The sequence below is a fragment of the Apaloderma vittatum genome, unplaced genomic scaffold, assembly GCF_000703405.1.
Source record: "Apaloderma vittatum isolate BGI_N311 unplaced genomic scaffold, ASM70340v1 scaffold6511, whole genome shotgun sequence".
Lineage (NCBI taxonomy): Eukaryota > Metazoa > Chordata > Aves > Trogoniformes > Trogonidae > Apaloderma > Apaloderma vittatum.
This window is the reverse complement of record NW_009698416.1, coordinates 1-22,818: the sequence shown is the minus strand read 5'-3', so window position 1 is coordinate 22,818 and position 22,818 is coordinate 1. Positions and strand designations below refer to the sequence as shown.

The 22,818-nt window shown below is 38.2% G+C and overlaps 2 protein-coding genes across 2 annotated transcripts; one reads left to right on the top strand and one right to left on the bottom strand.

The window, feature by feature from the left end:
* Window positions 1–855: 855 nt before the first annotated feature.
* LOC104268326 (cholinephosphotransferase 1) lies at window positions 856–8,875 on the top strand (the record flags this gene model as incomplete). Its single annotated transcript, XM_009877995.1, has 6 exons — window positions 856–1,003; window positions 1,789–1,930; window positions 4,787–4,871; window positions 6,393–6,524; window positions 8,012–8,137; window positions 8,600–8,875. Coding segments are annotated over 6 exons (765 nt in total), but the record flags the coding sequence as incomplete, so codon positions are not given.
* Window positions 8,876–11,735: 2,860 nt separating this feature from the next.
* Window positions 11,736–20,858, bottom strand: SYCP3 (synaptonemal complex protein 3). Its single transcript, XM_009877994.1, has 8 exons — window positions 20,707–20,858; window positions 19,503–19,578; window positions 18,377–18,411; window positions 16,128–16,245; window positions 14,904–15,003; window positions 13,977–14,075; window positions 12,117–12,221; window positions 11,736–11,967 (listed from the first exon to the last, which is right to left on the bottom strand). Exons 1-8 carry the CDS (start codon window positions 20,834–20,836, stop codon window positions 11,914–11,916), a joined length of 717 nt encoding a protein of 238 aa, XP_009876296.1. The 5' UTR covers window positions 20,837–20,858; the 3' UTR covers window positions 11,736–11,913.
* Window positions 20,859–22,818: the final 1,960 nt, after the last annotated feature.

The window sequence follows — 22,818 nt, the reverse complement described above, 5'->3', positions numbered from 1 at the left end:
CCCTTTCTGTGAACTAAATATTAAGGATACCACTGGGAACTTCTTGAGGCAAAAATGTTACTTTGTTCAAAAGGCGTGATGAATAATTTTTTAGTAAAAACTAGTTCCTGGACAAACAAGGACATACTGACTGTGCGCATGAAAATAATGCGTTTGAAAGGTACTACTGTAGGGCAGTTCATCTGAACCTAAGGCACATGTTATTGTTAACTCATTCACAGCTTGTTTTCAAACTCTGATGGTCTGTATTAAGCAGATTGTTGCTCCTTCATATTCAGTAAATGACTTAATTTCTTCAAATCCTTGTCTGAAGTACCTGTGTAGTCAATTTTTGTATGCTAGAAAAACATCTCTTTCTGTGCAAACTGAAGTCTTTATTTAGTAAAATATAATGGATTTCCAGATCTATGGGTTGTAAATCTGAGCAAATCATCTAAGCATCTGTCACTTAAAACTGTGGAGAACTCTACTAAGTGCCTTGCTACTACTTTGTTTTTTAAAGATTTACTTTCAGAACATTTTTCAACACAAAGGATACCAATAATTATAGAAGTGCTATGGTTTTAAGGTGGAAAAAATAAGGCAATTGGTGCAGAAGAGAGGTGATTTTTTTGTTGTTGTTTTTTCATAAATAAATAGAAGGACCTCTGTTCCACTGGTATCTGGAGTGGTTCAGTACAGTAGTTACTACGGTTCACATAAAGGCTAGTGCAAGGAGTTTTGTTTGTCCGTTAACTAACAAATAGTGCAATGTAGTATAGTTTTGTGCCAAACAGTATTTTACCTTTAATGAAACAGATAATCAGCAAAGAAATTGGGAACTGCCTAGTGACCTTTTATGTGAATCTCTTTCAGGCACCTTTTTGGGCATGCATCCTGGGTGCATTAGGACTTTTTATCTACCAGTCTCTGGATGCCATTGATGGGAAGCAAGCCAGAAGAACAAACAGTAGTTCTCCTCTAGGAGAACTCTTTGATCATGGCTGTGACTCTATTTCCACAGGTAGCCTTAACCTACTGTTACCCATCCTAGTTGTTAAAAAGTTACCTGTTTTCAAGAGGAGCTCATTAATCACAGAACTCTTGAAGCTGAAAAGGACCATGCTTAGAGATTCTTTACTATACAGAGCCAATGTTTTCCAGTAGGGTACAGGTGATGCCTAACAGAGGATTTTAAGCACCTAAAAGACTGATGCTGACATGTGAAACTAAGGGATTTTGCTTTAGGAGTGAGGTGCCAAACTATGAGTTTGGTAACAGGGTGTCCAGCCTACACTTGGGAGGAGGAGAATGTATATTCCTTAGAAGGAGTTTAAGAAAAGTTGATTTGGAGTCTTTAAAAAGTGAGCCTTGCTCAGTTTCACTTTCTGTAACTTAGCTGCTGTTGGTGGCAATGCCTGTGCTTCTGTACGAGCTTAATGGCCGAAACAGTTGCCCTGGGGGTTGGTACGATCTTGATGCCTCACTTTGCAGAGAAGTGCAACTCCTCGTCCCTCTGAGCTGGGACCTTCAGTTGAAGCTGTTGGGGCTGCAAAGGACAGGAGATAAGGCCAGCAGAAGGGACAACCACTGCTGCAGGCTAGAAGGCAGGGCCCTCGCTTGCTAGAAAAGGAGTCCTGTGTTTTGGTCTCTCCTGCCAGGACTGTCCCTGAGGTTAGCTGCTCCCACTCAGTAACGTATGGGTCCTGTCATTACTTTGCTACAGTGATGTAAAATGCCTTGTGATTTATTTCTCTTATCTGCAAGCAAAGAGGCTATGTGACTAACATGTTCGTTTCTGCTTTTCAGTTTTTGTTGTCCTTGGATCCTGCATAGCAATCCGACTAGGAACAAATCCTGACTGGTTGTTTTTCTGTTGTTTTGTGGGACTGTTCATGTTCTATTCTGCTCACTGGCAGACATATGTATCAGGCATACTAAGGTTTGGAAAGTAAGTAGGTATCTTTAGAAGTACATGTGGCTTAATACCTGAGACTGCTAACTACTTGATTTCCTTTTTTTTTTTTTCCCTGCTCTCTCTTCCTCTCACCTTCTTCCTCATCTCCCTAATGCTCTAGCAGGCTTGTATTTTACCTGGCAAGACTCTAAAACTCCGCATAATGCTGAGGATTTGTTCTTTTAACAGCTGATTTCAGCTGTAAATGCTTTGTTTGCATGCATTTGTCTTTTATCTGTGGATTCGTTTTAGGAACCCATACAAGCACCATGCCTAGAGTTTAAACAAGTGCTCTGGGTAGGAGTAGGGACAGAGCAAGCATCTACAGTACCTCCCTTTGTAATGTCCCAGCCACTTAGGAGACTCTCAACAATGTGCATTTTCAGATAAATTTCCTTGCTGATGGGTTTTGCTTCCATAGACATCTTCAGCTTTCCTTTGAACAAACTCTCCACATCCATTGTGTCCTTTGGCAAGGAGTTCCACAGAGCTGTGGCAGTGCTTGAAGAATTATCCCAGGTTTATGTAGGGGCTTTGCTTTTAATCTGGCTCATACTAGCTTTGATGTCCTTCAGGTTTTGTGTTAGGTGACAGTTCTAAGAGATTGCTGTGACACTGCCCATGACTTGGTAGAAATTCCATCTGTTTCCACTGCAGTGTAGGAGGAGGAGTCATGACATTGATGTAGAAGATCACAATTTGAATTTAATTCCGAGTAGTGGAGGGATTGCCTCACCCTCCTGCAGCTGTGATGCTGCCTAGCTGCGGAGGGCCCTTTGCTGGTTTTAAAGGAAGACCTGCACTTCGGTAAGGATTTCTGAAGAGGAAAAGATCAGAGTTCTGTAGCAGCAAAACTGGAAATAAGTGATCAATGAAGGCTATCCTGCTAATCCTAGTCACTTGCTAAATCACCTGTTTGTAGGTCTACTCAGCTATCCTTGCGTACCGTTCAATGTTGTGTATAAAAAGAGAGTGGTAATGTTAAGAGCTCTTTTTTTAGTTGCTGATAATGCATTTTGCCACACAAACTGTAACTCTTCTACCTGCCTACTCATCCTGCTATTTTTAAAGGGCATTTTGCACTGTAAACAAAAACAGTGCATCAGGAAGGGACTGAGACTCCAGTACCACATAAAAATATCTCTCTTGAAAACTTGATGACTTCTGTGAAAATATAGTGATAGTGCCTTGTACAAGCAGTTTGGAATGGCCTGGTGCACCATGCTGACTGAAATTAGACACAGCTCCTTTTCTCCAGGATAACTTACTTTTTCTTAGTGAAAACAGGTCAGAGTGTTTTTTCAAGGCTTGCAATTTTATTTCTTTTAAGTACAGAGGTGAGAGTCTAAATAAAGGCTGACACATAATAACATGGGGGGAAGCTTTCACTGATGCTGTATATGAGCTAGCGGCACTTGATTTTAGAAGTCAAATGACAGGCGAGAAAGGCCTAGTGCTGGTGGCCAGGAAGGATCTGGGTCCTATCCCGCTGTCAGGTTGTGTAGAGTACCCCACAGTGGTTGCTTAAAATCTTTGGACTCTGATTTGGGCTGATGTTGCGACCAACAGTCTGAGCCTCTGTAGTACAAATGAGGGAGTGCAACAGTGTAGGAAGGAGGGGGCTACCCATTCCCAGGGCTTTGAGGCGTGACAAGCACCTCATCTAGTTGCTGCTTAAACTTCGGCTCTTCTAAAACTAAGAGTCTGAAGCTAGTGGTGAAACTCAGCATATTTTATCACTATCTTTCTGGTGAGAGAGTTTAGTGTTACTGTGATTATCAAGATCAGACAAATGTTTTCCATTAGCCAAGAGCTGATTCCTATCTCCCTTTAAAAATACACCATTTCCTGTGCAAACAATTCACGTGCTAAGCAAGTAACAGTACGTGTTGACTTAGGTCATGATACAACATTTCTTTAAGCGGTTAGAATAAATTTGCTGGTTTAATGTATTTTAAACATCCGTTGTCACTGTTTGCTGGTAACTTCAGAACCAAGATAAGGTACCCATCTCGGATCTTCTGGTAGTATAAAAGGTCCCTTAGATGTGCACATTTTTTCCCCTATTTTAATGCTTTATTGAAAATATTGATTTTTTTTATTATTATTTTTTTTTTCCTCTTGAGCCTCTGCTTAATTTTTTTATGTATTCTGGTCTTCTCAAAACATTTCATCCATCAAATACAGTAATAAAGAGATGGCTATCTTGTCTGAGGACAAAAAGTAGAATATAGAGTGCAGACTTTAGAGAACATACAAGGCCACTTATTTAAAAAATGTTTTTATGGCAAAAAAGCAAGATAACAATTACATGTCCTCTGAAAAAGGACAGTTGCTTACCTATCCACTGACTCCATCCTCAGAATACTGCCCTTATGTTTTGCAGGCTGTATCTGTCACGTTTTCATGATATGATAAAGAGAACCCTTTTGCCCCAGCCTTTTCTTCCCAGTTCATACTTCTGTATGATAGCTTTTAATGGAAATGTTTGATTGCATTTACTGTGAGCTTGCCTTAATCCTTGATTTGATATTTAGACTGTAAATTTAGATAAAATTCTCAAATAGTTAATAATGTATTCATTGAAGGTTTCCCCCTTATTAAAATTATATGTAGCGTGGTCTAGATAAGGAGTATAGCTTTAATTATAAATATTAGCCAAAAATGTGTGCCTTCTTATAAAAGTATCGTTTTCAGTCAAGGAAAATCACATTCTGTATATGCACATGTAACCTGAAGGACTTTTAGGAAGATAAAGTCACTGGTTTTTATTTGCCCCTGCCCCCCCACTGCCTTAAACTTACAGCAAAAAAGACTTTAACTAAATCTCCCTTTTCTTTCACCCCCTAGGATCGATGTAACTGAAGTTCAGATAGCCATAACAGTGCTGCTCTTGATATCTGCATATGGTGGAACGGCGGTGTGGGACTACAAGGTAAGTGTCTGGACTTTTCAAAGTTTCAGTTGAGCATTCAGTTCCTGTGGAGCGCTTGCGGTTCCTGTGGTGCTTGAAGCTGTCCTGCGCCAGTACCATCAACACCCACCCACTGTCCCATGCTCTCTTTTAGCTTATCGTACAAATGTAGGTTATTTTGATGTCGTAGTTAACTTCGGTGTAACGGTGTGAGTTCCTCTGCACAAATTGAGAGCTACATAGAGGGGAAAAAAAGACCCCATCTGCCACAATCAAACTTCTGATCTGGAACTAATACTCTGCAGATACTTAAGCTTTAGGAAATAGTTTTCATTCTGGTTGTCTTTCTTTTGTATGTTGCATTGCAAGACATACATTTTAGTTCAGGTAAATGATTTATAAGATGCTTTATTTGAAAATTTAAAGATGAGATACTTCAACAAAACCATGAGATGAAGTTAGGAGGATTTTGGTTAAATAATCCATATTTACATGCCAATGGAGACAGTTTTGTCACATCTGTATATTCAATATCCGTATTCAACTAAATGTTTTCTGTCCAAAAGTATTGCCCTATCTCTGGCTTTTATTCTCATCTTTAAAGATGAACTTTTGTGGACAAGATCAAAAGTATATTAGACTAGCCACTTCATCTTTTCTGGAGGCTCAGAGACTCAGAAATTTGTAGCTCTGTAGCGTGTGGAAGAGCTGAGTCCATTCCATGCAATAACCAGTGCAAATTCATCTACATACAAACCACTGAGTAGTTCAAATTAATTCACGAGTTTATTCAGAAACTAAGAAATGTTTAGCTAAACTTTGTTTCCTTTCCCCATCTCGCAAGATGCTTTTGTTCTGTTTTCAAACCGCTTGTCTTTAGTTATGATTGATTTCTCTTTAATATTAAAATCTATGGTAGCTATGCTGTATCTCAGAACACTCTATATTCAAAAATATAGTCAATGGTTTCAATTTATTGCTACTTCTTTTTTTTTTAAATCCTCTGCTGCCTTTGGAAGTTTCCTTGAAACTGCAGTTGATTCTGAAAGGTAACTGTTTAATTAAAATTTTTGTCTGGCAACTATTCTAAATGCAAAGATACAGCATAACAAAAAACACGTACCAAAACACAAAGCAGGCAGATGGTGTTTGTGTTTCCTGTGGTTCCGTGTTGTGTTACACAGTGAAACAGAAGGAACTGTCCTTCTCCCTCCTCCCATGCCTGGGTGATGCCGTGGTCTATGTCAAGTTTTTGATTCTGTAGTAAAAATACTTGGAGAAGATCGTAAGGATAAGCATGGTAAGGTCTAGCTGAATTTCCAGACCAGAACTTAACTACTTGAAAGTTGAACTTAAACATTACAAAAGAAATTTGCCGTCTCCTTAGTAAGGAAACAAATTCCAAACGCTGTCCTCCTAAACTTGTCCCTGGGAAAGTGAGAGTCCAAGTAAAATAATCGTGTCAGTAGCTTTTTATATTTGCTTTTAAAAAAAGGTCTCATCTGTAACTTTTGGTATCTTTCTCTTGTTTTTCCTAATAAGGTCCCCTTGATGGACTTAGAACTGAAGTTCTTTGCAGTTATTGGAATACTGTGTGGAACAGCACTTTCTTTTTTCAATTACTTCCGTGTCATTTTTGGTGGAGGGGTTGGAAAGAATGGATCTACAATAGCAGTAAGTTCATCTGGTTTTGTTTAACAGGATTTGCAATACATATAAAATCTGGACCTTACTGTGTGAATGAAGCCTAAGACACATTTTCTGTCCATTTGTATTTCAGGGAACAAGTGTCCTGTCGCCAGGCCTGCACATTGGACTACTTGTCACACTGGCTGTTATGATCTACAAAAAGTCTACAACGCAGCTGTTTGAGAAACACGCTTGCCTCTATGTCTTGACATTTGGATTCGCGAATGCTAAGATCTCACAGAAGCTGGTGGTAAGGAACTTTTGTCCTGAACCTCCTAAAACTAAATTGGTTCTTGGCTGAACACCTCCTGGATGAGTGAGCACAGGGCAAGATTTCCCGTTCTGCTAGGCCGCTGTTAGCGCCTGTTTCATTATGACCAAGACACTGAACTAGACTCGGGCTCCTCTAGAGAGTTCTATATGACACTGATGCAAATACACACTTAATGGTAAGTGCATGGGTTAGAACTTTCAGTTTTGTTTAACTGACTCCTAGAAATATACTGTATTTTTTTAACATCACAACTGTGATCCTTCAGGCCTTACTAACAGTGCTGTGGCTTCTGATTTAATGATCTGAAATGGGAATTTAATCACTGAAATGAAGAGAGAAACTTTTATTTCCTGTGTCATTAAAAACATTATCAGTGAGTTCAGAAAAAAAAATAAAATCTCCCTTACTGCATATTTGCTAACAACAGTAATCCAGCCAGCTGATTTTCTTTTAAATATGTTTTTTGTCTCTAAGAATGCTAAATATGGAAGGATCAAGGTATATAGGGGAAAGAGATTCCCTCCTCCCCCAGTAATCTTTCTTCCTCTCTCAGTCACTCTGTAAAGTATCTCTGTGCATGTATCGCTAGCTCTACTAAACAGTGAAATCAAGACTTGTCACCAAAGCAAAAGCTTAGTTTCTAGTTAGCTTTTGGCTAGGAAAAAGCCAAAATTTTCAAGTTAGACTTGTAAACAACAGTTTAAGTTACTAGTATTCATTTTCAGCAATACACTTGCCTAGTCTTACGCTTCGAATACAGCACTGAAAAAATAAGAATGAGGAATCCCTGCAAATACCTAAAATGCATTGGTATAGAAGTAACATATTAAAAAAGAACATTGAAGGACGTGGACACATTTTGTATATACTAAAAGCCAAAAAAAATTACCACCGAGAATTCAAATAGTGTGTTATCACTTGATTATCACTTGATTCAAGTCCTACTTATTGATCAAATAACCTGGAAAGAGGTTACTGGGACCTCAGGAAAGAAAGTGAGGGAGCAGCAGGTCCTGAAGCACTTAAGCTCTGGGCCTGCCTGTTGCTTCTGAAGCACCGAAGACAGGAGGCTGTTGCTGGGCAGGGATGTTGCACCCTTTCATAAGTCAGGTGGAGGTTTTCTGGTAGGTACATTGATCTTGCAGTGAGGTGCCTTCTTGGCTCTCTCTTATTTTTTATTTATTCTTTTTTAACATAGGTCGCTCACATGACAAAAAGTGAAATCTCTCTTCAGGAGACTGCATTTATTGGGCCAGGACTTTTGGTTTTGGATCAGTACTTTGACAGTTTTGTCGATGAATATATTGTTCTGTGGATAGCACTGGTAAGCATTTTGGTTTATACTTTTCATTTGAAGGATACTTAAAGGAATGGATTGAGAACTGTCTCTGCCATTCTGTTCTGCCACTGCTGACTTGGTCAGATTTCAGCCGTCACTGCAGAGGGAGTGCCAGGGTACCATGTAAACATGTATTTTGGGAGCTGTTTGGCTTCCTTTCCTTGGAACAGAGATGTGAAAGTAAATTTTCAGATCTCTCTTGGTAGTTGTCTTTAGTTCAGGTGATTTGCTTAAAGTTATTCTGGTAACTGCAGACTAACAACCGTTATTTTTGAGGCTTTTTAAGTGTTTAATGCTGTTTGGTTAGAGAGAATAAATAAATAGACTATATATGTTAAAATGCTTGTTAAACTTGCCACTTGAATAGGTTGATTAAAGTATAAATGAATTTATAGTAGAGGCAATTTAAAAAAAAAAATTAACCTGTTCTGTTTTGTTCTTTTAAAGTTCATATCCTTGTTTGATATGCTGAGATATGCCACTGGTGTATGCCTACAGATTGCTGCTCATCTTCACATACATGTCTTCAGAATTTCATCTCATCAAGCTCCTGAACAGGTTCAAAACCATAATGACTGATTAAATAGGTTAAGGACAAGAGACAAAGTAGCTAGGGGGAAGTTGAATAAAGCAGCTTCTCTTTTTTGGGGGGAAGACAGATAAAGCTTTTCAAGAAAAATAGTTCTATGTGGAAACTCACTCTGCCCTAGACATTACTATATGTTAGAATTGCTAAATACAAAGTCCTGCAGATTGTTGTGATCAGCACTTTCGAACCAGGATGTATTTCCCTGTGTTCTAAACACTGCACCTGTTATTTCATACCATGTCTGAAACTTCTGCCATTTCCTGTTGGGTGACCTTAATTCTGTGCTTCTGGTCTGGTAAATGTAGGCTGCAAGCTAAGGTGCTACCAGCTAGAATATGAAGAGAGTTTTCACTTTGCCCTAGAACAAGTGACTGATCTTGTAGTGTTAATTTCTAAAGTCTTCCTGGAACTGCTGTGAAGTGGTAGTCAGAGGTATCAAGGAATACAGTACTGCATTATTAAGACTGTTAAAATGAGGCAGCCATGAGGTAAAACTGCTTGTTAATCTCTGATCCAGTATTTCTAAGGACCAAGCTACTGGATCTGCAGGATGAAGGAGATACAGCTCAGGAAAATTTTCTTCTACATCAAAATATTCTGAGTGCCTTTAGGATTCATGTGTTCTCTAGTATTTAAAGTGCATAACCCACTGCTAATAAATACAATTGTAGCTTGTAGTTTCTTTCAAGGTCACTTTCTTGTTTTGTGGTTACAATAAGCTTTGTCTCATTGTACTCCCATCATTATCTCGACTATAGGTAGTTGTGTATTTTGAGGACACTAACTTCTACTTACTCTAACTTGTATCTGTGAAACTATGCAAGTGAATGACAAAGTTCACTGATAAATGACTGTGACAATGAACCCACCCATATGTAATTCCCTCTGAAGTATGTTTGCCATTGGTGTGTTTGCCTACCTATCTAATCTGTCTTGTAGCTGTCACTGTTCTTTATGCAAACAAAACTGCACAGAATTAAACCCTAATGTGTTTCTGCAAAACAGAAAGTCAGTCCCACAATCAGCCTTTATGTTACTTTAGGAACAAACCCACTGCCTAACATAAGGTGCCTAGCTAAAGGGCTGCTGTTGTCACACATGAAAGCTGAATGACAGTAGCTTATTACCTGTACAAGCAAATTGTGACTTGCACACCAGCCCTGTAAGCTTAAGCTCCTTTAAAAAGGTACTCTTTGAAGATTTTTGTAAGGAGCTGTTGAATATAAGTCTCCATTGCCACTTACAGTTGCTGATATGTAGCTGAGCTATGAGTTTGTGAAGCCTTTCCTGAACTGTACAATAAAGAATGCTCTGCTTTGTTTTAAAAATATCACCACTGCAGATTCCTAGCTGCACATTAATCCAGAACTACTTCCTGAGGTGTTCAAGGAACTTTAAAAGTGGCGTATTGTCTGCCAAATTTAAGGGTAATAAAATGCCATTTACCATGCACCTGCCTAAGAAGGATATACTGATATACATGAGGGATAACTGTAACAGTTACTGCCAAAAGACTATCAGTTGTGACTAATATCAATTCCAGATTAATCCTACTACTCCTCTTTGAGGCTCAGAAAGACATAGCACCTACCTGTGAACTTAGCCTGAATTCACACCATAGGCAAAGAGAGTAGAGACCATTTCAGTTTGAATACTGTAAACAGATTAACCACGTGATGAAAAAACACACATTTTTCAAGTGAGGTTTGTTTCCCTAGAATGCTCAAAAATGCGTCACATACAGGTAAAAAGTAGTTTTAAGGACATGATTGAAGTGTGCGTATGATAAACTTATGCAGAAATTAGTCAGAAAAAACCAGAAACATGAGGCAGCTGTTAACTGTTTCACAGGATCATCTAATCATCCTTAGAGGACTCAACAGCCCAGTTACAAATTGGTGTAGTTACCTACCAGAGGCCTATGTCATCTCAGACATCACTCTAGCAATGTAATTTCTGTGTTTCCTCCTTCCCCGGGCCCCAGCAGATGCAGAACAGAAAGTGCTCTGTACCAGCTGCTTGTTCAGCTGCAGCCGGGTAATAGCTGAGGTTGCTCTAAGCTGGCTGTCATGCATCTGCCTCTCCGAACTGGAGAACCATCACCAGATGACACTGTCGTGAGCTGAGGAGAGGAATCTCTACAGACTGGTTTTGAAATACACTGTTAGGGAAACATCACATTTGTGCGAGTGGGTGTGTGGATGTTTTTTGGTTTATCTACTATTGTATTAAGTCTAAACATGAAATATGTTAGAACCTAATTTGTAAAAATGAATATTCAGGTGTAATGGTTTTCTGTTAAAACTTGCTGCATGCAAGCTAAGCCAATTGCTTAATTTATAATGATTTACTGTAATGAGATACATGAAAGATAAATGGTTTATCCTTAAAACTTAGGCCTCCTGAAATTGTTAGTCATTTGGAATTGCAAAAAGTAATATTCCGTCTCAAAGGCTTGTAATAACATGTACTAAATAAATGAGCTAGATTACTTCTAGCTGTAGTTCTGAAGAACTGTATACCCCAAAATGCCTAATGTTTAGTTGTGCTCAGCAGATGTCATAGAAAGATGTGATACTCAGCTCTCATTCAACTAAAGAAAATACTTTTTGGACAAGTTGCAGCAGTTCATACATCTCTTACTAGTACAAAGATACTACACTGCCTAGCCTAACGAAAGAGTTAATAGAATTTAATTTAGCATAATACACATTATTAAACTTAGAGGAGTTTTGTGATACTTTGTGAACTTTTATAACTACTGATATGTCATCAGGTGAACTGTTGAAGCTATGAAAATCCTGAAATCTGCAGCTTGTGAAAAATGCTTTTATTTGCACAGTGAACCCGAAGGCCTAAATTTATGTAAAATTTGGGTAATGCATCTTTCATTAATTCTGCCCATTGTTAAAACAATTTAACACTCCAGTGCTACTGAAAGTCACTATTAAGTAGTTTAATTGGACAAAGAGTAACTGGTTTGGGCTCCATATCCTCCACCCCAAAGTTACAAATTTACTAATACACATTCTTACAAGATTAGAACAATACATTACATGACTGATTAATTAATAAGAACTTTTAAACATTTAAATCTTAACATACTTCTCTATGGCTAATGCCTATACTTGTATCATGTTACTTAGGTACAAGTTGTTTCTCCATTGAGCCATCAGAATAACATGGACTGAAGAGACTTGCGAACAGTTGCCATCTCCTGCTGTTGCTGTTACAAGAAAAAAAAGGAGATAATGCTGAACAAATGCCGTATCAATACAATTCCTTTGAGCTCATTAAATGAATGTCAAATGAGTTTTTTTAGAGAATGTTCAATTTGTGCACTTGATTAACTTCTTCACAGCTCTTGATACTTACAGTGTCCATCATAATCTTCTTCTGCAACATAGCCATTTCTTTGCGAAGTTCACTTTGTGCACCAGCTAGAAGGTTTTCATTGGTCTTCTCCAGCTCTTCCATGCTCTGAAGTTAAGGATAATCTTAATTCAGAACTATTCAATGTCCAAGGGTTCATTTAAATCAAACGAACAAGCCATCATTCAGACTACAATTTAATTTTTACAGCAGTGGTGGTCACTGACAATTGACGAGTTTTGTTACAGTCTTGACAGACAACCAGGGCTTCACATTCTGCTCTTTTTTTTTTAAACAGTATAGACCCCGTGAAGGAAACGGGCTGCTCCACTTGGCGTCTTGTGAGGGCTCACCTGGTGATCCTGCATTTCAGTAAAGCTAAGAGTCCTACAGGTTCAGCGGGGACCTTATCTATGGACAGAAACAGCTGATGGAGGCGGAGTGCAGAGAAGATCGAGCCAGGCTCTTGAGGTGCCCAGTGACAGGACAAGGAGTAATGGGCACAAATTGAAACACAGGAGGTTCCCTCTGAACATCAGGAATTATTTTTTTACTGTGAGGGTAATGGAGCGCTGGGATGGGCTGCCCAGAGAGCCTGAGGAGTCTCCATCCTTGGAGATACCCAGAAGCCATCTGGGCATGAAATCCTGGGCAACTGACTAGGTAGCCCTGCTGTACCACCTGCAGGCTGGTCTAGACAACCTCCACAGGTCCCTTCCAAGCCTCAGTGATTCTATGGTACTCATTTAGAGTACTTTCATTTTTCTCATGGTTTCAGTTTCTAATACCTTACTTTGAAAAAAAAGCAGGGGAGGAAATCTGAGGAATAATAAAGCGTTTTGTACTTAGTGTAAAATGACAGGGAAAAGCTTTTTTTTTTAAATAAAAGTCTTATTTTTTGAGTAGTTGTACTCAATCATTTTTTGTTTGCTGTCTAGTGTTTTAGGTACTTTGTTAAAAAAAAAAAATCAAAACACACCGTAGTTGATCAGTAATGAATCGTGATTAAAATACATTATCTCTATAAGCACTGTCTAAAAAAAATGGGTGTTTCAAGGAACTTGCAGCAAATGCAAAAATTATGCACAAAGCAGCAGAGAAGTTAAATGGACCAACTGCATAACCACCCAGCTAGGCCTGTTTTCACCATAAATCACCATTCCCACCAGCTTCTTCCTGTTCTCATTTTAGTGAATGCTGAATCTGAAGTCACAGAAAGGAAACTCCTCTCTAAATGAGTGCTGCTTAGGAAGCGATGAAGGGATTTCTAAGTAAGGGAATTAAAGCTGATTTTTTTTTTTTTTTAAGGGTCACTTTCCTTACATGAAGCAGCAGTAGCCAGAAAGGTTAATGACAAAAAACATTAGTATCTAATTCTCATTATGGGGGAAATAGCTGCCAGCAGTAATAAAAGCAGTAAATGGTAGCCTAAGATGTATTTTTAATAGATCAACAAGTTTCACTTTTTTACATACATATGAAAAAATCTAAGGGAAAAGTTGAGACAAAATTCTGATGATTTAACTGACTTACATAATCTTTTAACTAGTACAAAACTGCGTTCTGTTTGGAAGGTATGCTCTGAGGGTTGTGGTTAAATATTTGAAACACATGAGCCAGTCAGATCTCTGAAAACACCTTTGACTAAATAACTCATTGAAGTTACAATGTGCATGCATGCATAGAGAGAAAAAGGCACTTTCCTAACAGATAACAGAAAGATACTAACATGAATATTCATGCAAGGCTGTTATTTTCCTTAAACAAACCTTAAATCACGGTATTGCATAAAGACCAAATTAATAGTTTTCTCGAGTGTTGTGATAAGGATCAGCTACCTTCTTAGAAGAAAATTTACTGTACCTTTAGGAATTGATCATAGAGTTGCTTAATGGTTTTGAGTCTCTGACTTTGAACTATTCTTGCCTGTTGAAAAAATTTTTGTTGCTGACGAAATACATTCTGAAGCAGAAGCAAAAGAAAAAAATAACCACATTAGTTAACCAAAAGCACTTGGACAGCAACACATGTCATTTATCAGGATCAGAAATTCTGCCTTTATGGGAAATCTGGGTCATGTAATGTAGATCCCTGCCTGAAGAGTTACTTTTTCTTATGTTCTTATTAATGGAGAAAGACTGAAGACCAGATTAAGCCCCGAGTCACCTCCTGAGGTCCCTTCCAATCTGAATTACCCCTGTGGGATCCTATGAGGATTGCAATCCAACACAGTTTTTGAAGGTGTTCCAGCGAAATGCATTTCCTAGAGAAAAGCAAAACTTGCAAGTGTGCTGGGAGTAGAAATAAATCAACATCCTGTCATTACATTTTATTGTTTAGCTCCTATCCCTTCTCAGTGATCAAGTCCTTACACATTTATGATATGCAGGCGTATTTTTAAGCAATTCATGCTAAAAGACAACTATTTTCCTTTACTCCTTTCTACCCTGAACCCAAGATCTACGGATGCCCAGAAAGAGCAAACATCTTTCTTCTCCATAAAGGGTCATGGCTTTTCTCAAGCCATATGCTGGCCAAGGGCATCACCTATTGCCATTTATAAACTCACAATAAAGTTCATAAATGCACTCCTCTTCACTTGAAAATACATCCCAGAATTTCATACACTTTCAGTTTGAGAGCCACCAAACTTGAATTTTTCTTTCAATCAAGAGGCAATCGCATGTTTGCTTAACCTACATAAAGTGTTCTTACATTTCTCAACTGTCTAAACATCAATATTCCCTCCTTCCCTCCTTCCATGAGACTCACGCCATGGTGGAAACCCACCGCTAGTTTTTCTTCCTGCTCCTCTGCTTTCTGCACATCTACATCCCATTGCTGAAATAAAGTCAGGAACTGCTGGGAGAACTCATAATTGAGCTTCTGCCTATAAACAGACACAAATGCTACGACGAATTACGAGGAAAACTCAAGTTCAGTGGACACACATGGAGCAGAATAAAAGGAGTTGGCACAGATAAGCAGGCCATTTTCACATCTGTCCCTAACTGAACACTGGATGTTTTGAAACAAACACACAAGCACACACACAGACACACATAGACACACACACACTTCCTGAGTGAACGCAGAGGATATACAGAGAAAGAGACAGCACTCATCTTCAAAACTCAGGTTTAAAAAAAAACCCACAACTTTTCTTCCTAACAGTGTCAGGTTTTCTGAGATTTACTATGTTTTTCTAAACCAACTACAGCACTTACCTCTAACACAAGGGGTTTATAATGACAAATTGATTATCTCAGTCATTAGTTCATTATGCCGTATTTTCTCTATGGAAACTCAATTTTTGTCAATGCAACTTTCAAATACATGTATGTATGAAACCGCCAAGACCGTCAGGTGTATTGCTGACTTTCAGTTTTTAGCTGTTTACCTTTTCAATTTGCTCTACCTGTAGTATCAGATGTAGCAAATGTTTCTTAAGAGGCAAAAGGAATGTTATGTAGGATGAAAATTAATTATTATGTGAAAATTATTCTCTTTCTTAACCAGAATGGTATAAAAATTTCACTGAACATTTTTCAAGTTTCAAGCAGAAACAGAAAATTTCAACTGAAGTGGAAAAAAACAACAAAAAGTAACAGCAAAGGTCATTTTCCATAAAGATAAAGCAAAAGTAAACCCAGCTTTTTAAGGTACTTGTCTCTCAAACTTCAAATCCTAAGTTCCTCTGCTCAAAAGAGAAATCATCATGCAAAACTACTTCTGTCAGTTTAACCCAGTGGACTGTCCTGGTTCAGTGATTTTACTTTTCAGCTGAGTCTCTTCTGAGAGGATGCACTTTCTGAAGTTGGGAGCATGTAGGAGAGAGCTGCCTAACCCTCTACATGGGCACAACTGGAGGCACCAAAACCAGAGGACATGAGCAGATATTTAGCAGACATGCTGCTTGGTGTTTAACTTCAAGAAGATGGACCAGCTAGCTATCCATGCTGTGGCACAAAATGCAATTTGATTTCACAGGTTTGAAACAAGGGTAAACATTACCTTTGCTCCTGCTGTGTTTTCCAAACGTGTTCAATCTTCTGGTTACTGGTTTTGAGTGAGGCTTTTGTATACATTTCTAATCTTTTCCGCTTAGCTAAGAGAGCCTTGTTAATGTCAGCTAAAAATGAAAGAATAGTCCGAGATTAAGCATGCCAAGATACTTTGCGCCTTTTATCAAAAAGGCTGATGAGTTACGCTTCGGAGAGGTGAGCGAGGTGTGTTCTCATGGAAAGAAACTTAATGTCATCTGGGCTCCTGGCTGTGTCCCTCAACCTGCTGCTGGCACTGGTATGAGCGCTGCTTCCCTAAGCCCCTCCATGCACTCCTGCAACTGCTCACTGCCCAGCCTCCTCAACTACTCCAGCGTCTGGCTTTGAGTCCCACCTCATTTAAATCGGTTCCTTACACACAGTCATTATGTGTTCCCCTGCTGATTATTATGGCCCAACATGCACTTGAAATCATCATCATATGTATTATCATCATCACAGAGCACGCCTGTATGACTGAAACACTGGGAATGCTATCCAATGGTTCGCACTGCAGTATCTTCAAACACTGTATTTGAACATCTCGCAGTCTGTAAATTCTCTACTCAAAGCTAGAAATACCCTGCACACCTTGCTCTTCTCACTACTACCTGACGACGTTTTATCACGCCATCAAAATCCACATTAGTTTAGCTGCACGACTGCTGTGCCAGCTCAGTTTTGTAGATCTTCATGGGCTTTAGTTATGCTGACACTTCTGTTTTCTTATAGAAAAACCACACGATTTAGAGTAACATTCAAACTACTTAGATTTTAGACATAAATAAAAGGTAGTATGTGATTACTATCACTGTTAATACAATGAGTGAATGGCAAACTATCTTTCATACTTCGGAGAGAATTAGTACTTTTTAAAAGGTTAATATAACAAGTTACTTTAAAAGTTAATCTGGTTTGTTTCACTTTACATTTGGACATTCAGCAAACATGTCACAGCTTAAGGTTAACATAGCAATTCCTTTTCCTTCTCACTGCAGATGGAAACATCTGTCAAACCTCTCTCTAATTTGCTGAGGCATCTGCTCCTCCTAATGCCAACTGCATTTCTTCTGAGCAGACAGCATTCTCCCTCTGATGCATTCATTTTCCTTCCTTCCATTCTGCTTTTCAGTCTTCAATAACAAGCAATCCTAGCTTTTTAACACTGACATCCTCCTCCTATCTATATTGCTAGATCTACAACAGCATTCTGATATGTATCTTAACAGCAATAAGTCTTAATTCTTGAATTAAGGAATTCCTTGAACTCCTTTTTAACCTTAAGATTTACATGCAAGTGATGACTGTGTTCAGCATTCTCTTATACATGCAATGAAAGTATTAATCAGCTATCGAGTACATCACACTGGCATTAAGATGGTTTCCCTTCCTTCCACGGCTTTTTTGTTATTTTGTTACACTGTGATGTGTATTAGGCATTCTTTGCAAGTGAAATGTTATTTTCCTCTAACCTGTCAGCTATCTAGAACTCGGCTGGAAACGTAACTCTAAGTAAAACCATCTCAAGATCTGACTGTGACAAAACTAAACCCAACTAGGGGACATGCATGAATCTCTCATCACCAGATGACTGGCATTACACACTCTCATTCTTTAGCTCTTCTAGAAACTTCTACCCTTCTTGTTCTCTAGACTTCTGAAGGTGCAGAGTACAGACTACTCCCTAGCTCGTTCTGTATCGCAACTGCAATCTACTTCCAAAATTCCTTGTCTAGGATTAGAACTATCTGTTCTATTAGTCCTGCTTGTATTAACATTTACATGCCCCTAATTTCTCACTCAAGTCTTGCAATCCTCAGTCTCTTCTACATCATTGCACCAAAAAATTCAGTAAGAACAACAGCTAAATCATCATATCCCTCTTCTCCACAACATAATCACTGCATCTTAAGCCTCATCTTAATATTGGAATTGATGATCAAACATACTTGTGCGTCTTTCCCCTTCTCCTTTGGAATTACCTACACTAATACTTAGATCTCATTTTATATGCGGCCATTGCCTTTTCTTCCTAACTTTTGCTCTGTTTAGACACTTTTTTTTCTGAAAACTCCCTTTTTTCGGAAATGCTGAAAAATGCTACAACAGCTGGTTATTTTAGGTAAACCTTGAAAGTTATTTTATGGTAAGGAATTACTGCCAATTCTGCAACTTATACGTGAATTGCTTTTTAATTTATTAGAATGTAAACATACATACCTCCAAATCTTTCCAGCATATTCTGTACTTCACCCCTAGAAAACAGCATTTATTTTATTTGCCATTTTCTGTCTTTAGGATAAGACCTGTTGCATGTGTTTAGAACTAATTTTATATATGTACCCATTACTTCTAAGCAGTGACAGAGCCATTACTGTTCTACAAGTTAAAAAAGGACACTTCTCTTTCTGTAAGAGGTCTCTTTTTTTAAAAAGAAAAAAATACTAGACTATTAACTTAATACCCAGTATAAAGGCAGTATGTGGCATTTAGAGGGTCTGGAGTAAGAGAGCATGGTAAATAGAAATGAAAATTACCCATATAAAAAGAAAACACAAAATGTATTCTGAACATCAAATGAAAACAAGTCCATCACAGTTAGCATGAATGGCACAGTTAAGAAAAAGCCAAATAAAATTCTATCAGGGTTGTTTTTACAACACCTTTAAGATGCTATCCACCAGAGCATAAGGCAGCAGTGTTACATTATCTGCCAAGTCCAAAACAGGACATGGTGGGTAAATAAAATGTTAATCTTGTTTTTATACCATCTCCTCCACAGGATATCACTTTCTTTTTTGAAGAGGGAAAAAAATACACCATAAAACCAGTATATTCAACTCAGCCGCTATAATCTTGCTAAAAACTATTTCAACATACACTTTATTTCATTTACACTACCCATAAATACTGAACTTCTTAAGATTAGCTGTAAAAAATGTATTTTCATGCAATAGTTGGTTCATTTAAAGTACTGTTAGTATCTTCAAGCAGCTAAGTTCAGAGGGAAAAAATAATGAAATTATCAACAATTTAGAATAAAGCTTAAATCATCTTTTGAAAGAAGAATTTTAAGACATATATATTTTTATGCATGTTCAAAAGTATTTACAAAGAAACTGCAGAATTACTCATTTAAAAATGTTACATTTTCTTTTTTTTAACCTACAATTACTGCATTATCATAGAATCACAGAATGGCATAGGCTGGTTATGTCACCTAATTTTTGAAGCAAATACTAAAAAAAAAACCCACCCCAAGCAAACCAGCATAGTGAGTAACTGAAATCAGTATCTACTTAAACAGTGTTGTTTATTTTCAAAAAAATAAAAATCCTAACCTTACCCCACATCATCTGGAATCACATGAGTAGTCACCAAAGGTCTTTTCTTTCCATGCTTTTCCTTTACTGGTGTTTCACCTTAATATAAATTTCAGAAAGAGCTACAAAAAGGATCTTACATTTTGTAGGGGGTCATATGAGTTACAAAGTTAATTATTATTTTGTAACGCCACTTCTCTGGCCAGGTCTCACAGATCTCGGCTCCCATCCCTAACAGACGGAGCAACTTAAACTCTGAGTCTGTTGTTGACAGGAGGTGGTGAATTACTCTGCAAGGCTCGATTAGAGCTGGCACTGCCTCAAATTCCTCTAGACTGGTCCCAACCAATTTTACCTTCTCTATCCACTACTACACAATTTTTCCCAACTCACAACATGAGAGTCATCAGAAAGGTAACAATAATCTAAAAATTGAAAAAGCCCAATCCGTAAGAATTTAATTCCACTGTAAAGTAAAATTAGGTACTCTGACCTTTAAGAAAAGCATAATCACAAACAAATATTTATATTCTCTCAAAAAAATGAAAATCTTTGGCTGTCAGGTTTGTATTAATGAGAAGAGGGGCAGGGGAAATTTAGTCTGAACAAATGAAGAAAGGAAGAAATTCAAAGAAACAAACCCAGAGAGAACTGCTGAAAGACAAAAATCCAGAAATGGAGTTATATCAAACTACCACGTGATGAATGAGAACTGCACATTTAAGCAAAGTCCACTTGTTTTAATGACAGTCCCTCAAAATTAACAAGAACCCCTTGGGTGACTTTTCTTTCTTCCTCAGCTTTCTCTGCTTCCTCTTCTTTCTTTTCTTCTGTTCAGATTCTTCCTGAAGCACTCCTAACTCTGCCAGCATTAAGACCCCAACTACCCTGCCCGACTCAGCACTCCATACACGCAAGCAGAGCCCTCCTGTTCTATGCTGATCTCACCTGCAGCCAGGTGATGGAAGGGCACGGCATTAGCATAAAGTAACAAAATCCTGCTCTATTACAGACTCCACTTATAATTTTAAGACATAATAATGGGCTATACAGAGCTACTGTATTGCGTTCTCTTCTCTGACACAGCAGGAGGCTAGCGGTGACAAATGTTATGAACTGTGTTTATTCACACCCGCTAACACTGAAGTGTCTTCATCTCTGTTCATAGTCAGAAATATTGTAAACTTCACATTTAAAAAAAATTGTATTAAAAAAACCATAAAGCACCTTCTCTAATATCTTCGTCTGATCCACTCAGCTCCTTTCTTTCCTCTTTAAAGTCATAGGCAGGTATGGTTTGGTCTTCCTGTACTGGTTTTCCAGCTTTTCCTCCATGCTTTCTTCCTGATGGTGCCATAACGAGATTTTCTTCCTACTGAAATGGTATGTTGTATTTGTTACATAACTTTACCATAATACTTTGAAGATAAATGTTTTCATGCTTACATTAGCCTGCTATGGACACCCCTGTAACAGTCTCCACCTGTACGGATATTTAAGCAGTCAAACTGTTTTAGTTCTGAGGTAACCCACAGTTACTCATCAGCAGTCTTTTAAGAACAGTGTAAAAATAAAATACCAGGGCTAATAGGAATGTACTAGCTTCTGTTGAAAAACGAGAAAGTAAATCATGCACTTCCTCAAGGTGCCTGCCTACTCAGCCCCCATAATGTTTATGTATTTTGTCATATCCAGTACTGCATTTCCCAAAAGCTATGCCAATATTCTATTTTACAAAAATCAGAAATGATAAACCATAAAGAACAACCTGATTCTACAAGCCACCCCACACTAGACACACAAATACGCAGATGCCATTTTTAAAAATCCTGGATCACTTTCACTTTCTCAATTATCTTTATTTATAGCTATTATGCTTCTGCATTCTGCAATGTAACTAATGCATTTCTCTATTTGTAAACATTTTACAAATAAACTGCCTTCTTAAAAAAAATATTCAGTACTTATTTTTATGCATTCTGTGTATTTTTATAAATGTTTGAGAAGTAAAATATCTATTTCGAAGAGCAGAGTTATAATCACTAAATATGAGTGACAAAATAAAATAGTTTTCCTTAGCACTCTATCCAAAATAGAACATACAACAGGAAATAACAAGCTACTGAACCCTTGCTGAAATGTTTCTTCTCCTTATCTTTGATAGCAAGAGGTATGAAGCATTTCAAGTTAAGTGTCACATGACATATTTTGAAGGGTTTTTAAAAGTGTAACAGGATTACTTGGAAGATGGAAAGAATACAGGAAAAAAGTATCAGTTGCAAGTACTCTGTTTTCCAAACCAGCAAGACAGGACCGAGCAGTGGATAAACTTCTCATTCTAGATACAATTCACCATAGCTAGAAAGATCAATTGGTTTTCCTAGAAAGAGCAATTGGTTTTCCCCCAGCCAGGGCACGGATGGGTCTGAAAATTAAGTTCAAACACTGAAATTGAAAAATCCACTAAAGATCTTCTAAATTTTCAGGACTGTGAAGTCCCCCCAACATTAACAGCTGTCTCACACACTTGAGTTTCTCATTTCTGTTTTTTGAATTAGTTGTCCATAGCTATTAAAGTTTTTCTAACCTCATGTTACAGAAATATAGAATGTTATCACATTAAGCTACTAAATAAGGACCACTACTTTTTAATATCCAGCTTCTTCTGTGGTTGACACTTCTCTATATAGTATGAAGATTCTTAGACTTTTCAAGTTTCATCAGAAACAAAACCAGAACTCTTTTAAATTACTAACTGGGAAATCAAAAGTCCTGGCATCAAAATTATCCTCAGCCAAGAGAAACTTCTGATAACTCATCCTGCTTTTCATGATGCAAAGAGGAAAGTAGTGGTACAGCATCTACCTGCTTCAACTTTAAACCACAATTGTGCATTTTTTCTCACATGCTGGCACTTTTCACAGTATACAAAGCAGTCCCTCCATACACTGTGACAGAAAGTAGCCCTGAAGAGAAGGATTTAGGGGTGTTGATAGATGAGAAGCTCAACATGAGCCGGCAGTGCGCTCATGCAGCCCAGAAGGCCAACCACATCCTGGGATGTATCAAGAGAAGCGTGGTCAGCAGGTCAAGAGGGGTGATTCTCCCCCTTTCCTCTTGTGAGACCCCACCCTGAATACTGCGTCCAGTTCTGGTGCCCCTACCATAAGAGGGACATGGATCTGTTGGAGCGTGTTCAGAGGAGGGCCACAAGGATGATCCAGGGGCTGGAGCACCTCTGCTACGAGGACAGGCTGCGGGAGCTGGGATTGTTCAGTCTTGAAAAGAGAAGACTTCCGGGGCACCTAATGGCTGCCTTCCAATACCTAAAGGGAACCT